At 36.4% G+C, this 6,352-nt stretch overlaps 1 protein-coding gene across 1 annotated transcript in view; it reads right to left on the bottom strand.

Moving 5' to 3' along the window:
• Nucleotides 1-33: 33 nt before the first annotated feature.
• Nucleotides 34-6,352, bottom strand: part of LOC106879594 (TRIO and F-actin-binding protein) — a 204,568-nt gene continuing 198,249 nt past the window's right edge. Inside the window, exons 8-10 of the mRNA XM_052970203.1 lie at nt 5,824-5,922; nt 5,039-5,119; nt 34-4,575 (exon numbers count right to left, since the gene is read on the bottom strand). Coding sequence (XP_052826163.1) covers nt 775-4,575; nt 5,039-5,119; nt 5,824-5,922 — 3,981 coding nt within the window. The 3' untranslated portion in view covers nt 34-774. The remainder of the gene's footprint in view (nt 4,576-5,038; nt 5,120-5,823; nt 5,923-6,352) is intronic.

Here is a 6,352-nt window from a genome sequence, read left to right on the forward strand (position 1 = left end):
TATATATATATATATATATATATATACACATATATATACATATATATATGTAGGCATCTGTATGTGTGTGTGTGTATATATATATATATATATATAAATTCAAACATATTTATGTGCCCGAAGCTAGGAAATAGTATCCAGGATATAATGTAGAGTATATATTTGTAGATGAGCGGTTACTAAGAGCTTTGTGGACACAAGGTAAATCGTCGAGCTCAGTATATGTGACTTGAAAGGCAGGTCATTGTTAATCGTTGAATAACCAACAACGACCTATAAGGACCTACCGATCGGGCTGCATGTGGCTCAAAGTCATGGCAAATACCAAATGATTAGACTTGATTTTTGTATGTAGACATTAGCATTTACAAATGTTCATGTACAAATATATACATATGTTTATGTGTGTGTGTGCATGTGTATGTATTACGCATGTGTGCGCTGATGCGTATATGTGTGTTTGTTTGTGTGCATTATCTATATATATAAACATATATGTATTGTTGAATGTAAGTAAACGCACATCGTAATGTGGTGAAACTGCATCAAATGTTAGCATAAAGTTTCTCCACTTTCCCCACTTTCAATTCTTTTTCTCTCTCTGTCGCTCGCTCTCTCTCTCTTTATATATATATATAAATATATATATATAAACACACATACATATTTACACGTACATAGATGCATGCATGCATGCATCCATCCATCCATACAAACATACATACATACATACATGTATAGGAATATTCAGTTTCACGTCGATTAGGACATTATTTAAGTCTGTTGTGGCTGTTTTGTTGTTTTTTCTGGTTCTTTTTTCAGATTTAATGGCGCACTATCTTCAATCTGTCCATTTATTAAATTTAGCGGAGTATAGATTGGGCCTGTAACCAAGAATTTAGTTACAGTATGATTTGATAAAGGATTCATCATGTTAGATACACAATGAGTTTCATTTTTACATGATATGCAACATCTGCTGCCATTCACGTTGCAAGAAGGGACAATTTTTTCAGATAATTTAGGCGCCTTGCCATTACTTTTGTGACCACTGCAGAATTCTTTGCCTTTAACTTCAATTTTCAATGAAAGTGGTTCTGTTTGCTCAGGATAGAACTTATAAGGTGAACCATTTCTATTTGAAGACATCGATTTCATTTGCTCTTTACAGTGTTGTTGGCACCTCTCTCCATGATGTAAAGATTGCTTCATCATGTGACAATGTTGATGTTGATGTTGATGCTGGTTGTGTATATACTGCTGCCTATGTTTGAATTCTTGTTCTTGGTGTTGCTGGTAATGTTGTTTCTGATGTGATTGCTTGCGTTGCTGCTTATGTTGATGTAAATTGTGTTGATGTTGCTGGTGATGGTGTTGCAGTTGTTCCATTACTTGTTCTTTTTCTTGTGTTTTCAAATATTCTTTTTGTAATTCTTCTTGTCGTTCCAAAAGACTTTTCTGGTGTTCACAAAGATGGTCTGTCTGTTGCACTATTCTTGATCGATATTGTTGTTTTAGTTTTTGTTCAGCTGTTCTTTGTGATTTCACTAACTGAGGTTGTGGTACATGAACTGGCGGTACTCGAATTAATGTAGGCTTTGGCAAGGGTTTTGAAACAAGAGGCATCAGTGGTGGTAGGGATAGGTTTTTTAGATTTGTAGATGTTTGATGTGATGTTAAAGGAACAGTTGTTGGCGTCACTTGCATTGTTTCAGTTATATGGCATTGTTTTGAGAGTTTACTGTTCTTTCGTGAAGATGCCCTGCTTTGATGCTCCTGGTTTCGTTCTTGTACAGTCGGCAACGGAGTAGGAAGCGAAGCAGGCAAAGGTGAAAGGTGTGGGGATCGAACTGGTGATAGGTGTGTGGAAGGCATACACAGCTGATCAGGAGAGGATATGGACAATTTTTCAGATGAATGGACAAGCATTTTATCATTTGGTTGCAGAAACAATTGATCAGGTGACGCGACTGGACTCTGGTCGGGTGATGGCATAGGAGATTGTTGAGGGGATGCTGGCTGTAGTTGCTGAGGGGATGCATGCTGTAAGAACTTGGGAGATATCTGTTCTTGGTGTTTGGGAGATGCTTGCTGCAAACATGTTGAGGATTGCTGCAAGAATCTAGTAGATGACTGGTGCATATGTCTTGGAGATGACTGTTGCACATGTCTGGGAGATGTTTGCTGGACATGTCTGGGAGATGATTGTTTTATATGTCGAGAAGATGACTGCATGTGTTTTGGTGAAGACTGTTGCATATGTCTGGGAGATGACTGCTGTATGTGTCTGGGTGATGATTGTTGTACATGTTTGGGAGACATTTGTTGAACATGTCTGGGGGAAGTTTGCTGTAAATGTCCTGGAGGTGATTGCCGTATATTTCTGGGGGATGACTGTTGTAAATGTCGAGAAGATGTCTGCTCAAAACGTTTTGGTGATGCTCTTTGTAGCTGTTGTGGTAAATCTCGTGGCAAGCTTTGTGGAGAGTCCCATTGCAAATGATGAGCTGACTCTAATTGCATATGATGGGAGGATATTTGTTGAATATGTTGAGGTGATTTTGCTTGTACAAGTCTTGGTGATTCTTTTTTCACCTTTAGAGGTGATCTTTGCTGCATGTTGTGACATAGTAATTGTTGAACCGGTTGAGAACTTTCTTGTATTTTATGAGGTGATTCATGTTGAAAATGTTGGTATGATTTGTCATCGAAATGTTGAGGTAAATCCTGTTCTAAATGTTGTCGTGGAGAAAGCTTCATATGTTGTACTGACTTTTGTTGCATGAGCAATGGACATTCCTGTTGCATCTTTTCTTGGGTATATGGTGACTCTGGTTCCATATATGGAGAAGGTTTGGATTCAATGGGCTGAACAGTCTTTTGCTGAGCAGTTTCAGGTACACATTGCTGAAAACCTTGAGACGAGTCAATTTGATTGGGAACAGGCAAGTTTTGCTGAATTGTCGCAGGTGAATCTTGTTGAACTGGTACAGGTGAGTCTTGGTGAACAGCCTCCAAAGAATTTTCATGAACAGTTTCAGGTGAATTTTGCTGCATGCTTTTTGGTGTATCTTGTGATTGTAGTGGGTTGTGTTGTATTGTTCCATGGGAAATCTGATGGACGTGTTCAGGGGAAACTGTTGGGATATGTTCTGAAGAATCTTGTACGTTAGGTTTAGATGCATCTTTGTGTATGCGATCTGGTAAATCTTGTTGCGTGTGCTCTAAGGAATCTTTGGGGGACTGTTCTAGTGAGTCTTGCTGTACCTTGTCACGTGTATCTTGCTGAATAGACTCAGGAGAACCTTGTTGCATGGTTTCTTGTATTTCTTGTTGGGGTTGTTCTGTTATGCCTTGCTGAATGTCTTGAGATAATTCTTGCTCGGAGTTTTCTTGTAGAATGTGTTCAGGAGAGTTTTGTCGGATGTGTTCAGGTAAATGTGGTTGGACGTCTTCAGTTAAGACTTGTGGGATGTGTTCAGGTGAGTTTTGTTGAATATGGCCAGGTAAATCTGGTTGAGTCGGTTCAGGAGAATCTTGCTGGCTGTGTTCAGGAGTTCCTTGTTGGATGTGTTCAGGAGTTCCTTGTTGGATGTGTTCAGGAGTGTCTTGTTGGATGTGTTCAGGAGTGTCTTGTTGGATGTGTTTAGAAGCGTTTTCTTGGATATGTTCTGGAGTGTCTTGTTGAATGTGTTCAGGAGTGTCTTGTTGGATTTGTTCAAGAGAGTTTTCTTGGATGTGTTCAGGAGAGTTTTCTTGGATGTGTTCAGGAGTATCTTGATGAATTTGTTCTGGAGAGTTTTGTTGAGTGTGTTCAGGAGAGCTTTGTTGGATATGTTCAGGAGAGCTTTGTTGGATGTGTTCAGGAGAATCTTGTTGAGGCTGTTCCAGAGAGTCATGCTGAATCTGTTCAGGAGAGTCTTCTTGCATATGTTCAAGATAGTCTTCTTTCATGTGTTCAGTAGACTCGCGTTGGATAGTTTCAGGAGATTCTTGCTCGATGTCTTCTGGTGGCTGATCTTGCACATGTTCACATGAATGCTGAGGCACATTTTCAGGTAAATCTTCTTGCATGTCTTCAACTAAATCTTGCTGAAGATGTTCTAGTGAAACCTGTTCAATGTGTCTTGGAGAATCTTGTGGAATATGTTCTGATACTATCTGTTCACAGTTTCTAGTAGAGTCTGGTTGCATCTCTACTGATAGATCCTGCTGGGTGTGTTCATTTATGTTCGGTAATATACTTTTAGTTGATTCATTTAGCACAGTCTCTAAAGAATTTGCTTCTGGGGTTTTTGATATCGTTTGCTGTAAATATTGGGAAGAAGCAGGTAACAATGGTAGAGGTGATACTGATTCTCCCTTGGGAGGATTTATTGTCTCTGAATTATTGTTTTGAATATTTTCTTCTTCATGATTTAATTCAGCGAATGTGACTGATTTGTGAATGGTTTCATCTATGCCCTTACAGCATTCAGGAACGGACACTTCTTCATTTAAATTTGTTACCATTTCTATTTTTCGTTTCTTAATTGGTTCATATGAAACTGAATAAAATAATCGAAGTGGACCTTTCTGGTAATAGAAAAAAATATTAAATAATTTGTGAATAAATAGATAACAATTATAGGAATAGTAAATTAAGTATTATAATTCAGAGAAATCGGGAATGAAAGTAAAAATGCAATACAATAAACTTATTTGGTGGAAGAGCCATTTAGTTATTTAAAATTATACAAAACTCGATACATTCACTTCTAGCTAATTTCTTGAAGTATCAAATCTTTTATTACACTTCTGTGACCAGGTCATTTACACTACTGTTTTAAGTTCGATGAATTGTTTAACCAGCTTGTAGAGGAGTTGTGTCAGTGACCATGTCATAGAAGTGCGACGAAAATGTTGAAACCTCAAGAAATAAATGAAACTGAATATAACAGATTTTGTGTAGCCTATCCACGTAATTGCTTCAGCTTTATATTACGATCTCATATCAAGTGACTTTGCTAGATAAATACAACACTGAAAAATCACTTACCCTTTTCCACATGTAAATATAAGCGATGTCTATTAATGTGTAAGTGTCAACAAGAGGCTCATCCGTGTGATAAATTTCAATCTAAGCGTAGGAAAAGAAAGGCAACTTAGTTGTAATTCTTAATTGCAATTAGAACAATAAGACGTAATAAGTGGTAATTTTACTAATGGACTCTATTCAATAAATTTAATTTGTGAGAATGAAAATTTACATTATTTTTATGTTACAACAAAAGTTTTTTTTTTTTTTTTGTAAACATGCCTTTAATATACATACATATGATATAATACTGATACATTTATAAACATGCATTTATACATGTCTTACAAGAGAAAACGACCCTAATGCGGTACAGACATATTGAATATAGCACAGGTAAATTGTAAACTTGTTTTTATACATATAGTGTGTAACAAGAGAAGACGTTACTGTCTTCTGAATCAGGACTGATATATTTATAAACATGTTTTTATACATATTATGTGTTGCCATAAAAGGCACGAGAATTACTCTAATATTATACTGTATTATATACGTACCTTTATAGATATAATATGATACTATAAAATATTTAGTATTTAGAAGCTAATCGTATATAGCTGTTGAAAGCTAACATCAAAAAATTCTCAGACCAAGCTACTTTAGGTGATATATTAAATGAATGAATGTCTATGGCGGTAATAATGCGGCATGTACAATATCTAGGATGCAGAAATAATTCTTAAATTCATTTTTACTAAAATTACAGAACGTTGAGAGGTTCTGAAAAAAATCAAAAACCAGACCTGGTATTTTTCAGGAAGAGAATGCTTTATTCGAATAAATCTTTTGATATGCTTAACTGGAAACGTAGCAGGACATGACAGAAATCGGCGGTCTTCGGGCTAAGAAAAGAGAAATACACCAATATATTTTAACGAGCTGGTTCAAAATATCGTTAGGATTATAAAACACAAATAAAAATAGGAAGATTCGATTAGAAAGACAGAAAGATGGGGCTGGAGTGGAAGATAAAATAGAAATAAAGAAAATCATAGGAATGTAAACCGGCCATATTCAGCCCCAAATTTTCTACTTGTTTTATGTTCAAACTGGCCAGATCTGGCTTCTCACACCGACTTAACAATGTCATTGTGAAAATCAACAATCACAACTCCAAGACAATGCATGATTCATTCAAATCAATGTATTACATTTGACAGAGTAATCAGAAAAGTTGTGGAAGCTGTAGTGCTATCAAGAGACACATAATACCGAAGCGGGTAAAGGAAATGTTTGCATTAACAGAAATTTGCAGATAGAGATTAAAAAAAA

Source organism: Octopus bimaculoides, chromosome 8, assembly GCF_001194135.2.
Source record: "Octopus bimaculoides isolate UCB-OBI-ISO-001 chromosome 8, ASM119413v2, whole genome shotgun sequence".
NCBI classification, from domain to species: Eukaryota; Metazoa; Mollusca; class Cephalopoda; order Octopoda; family Octopodidae; genus Octopus; species Octopus bimaculoides.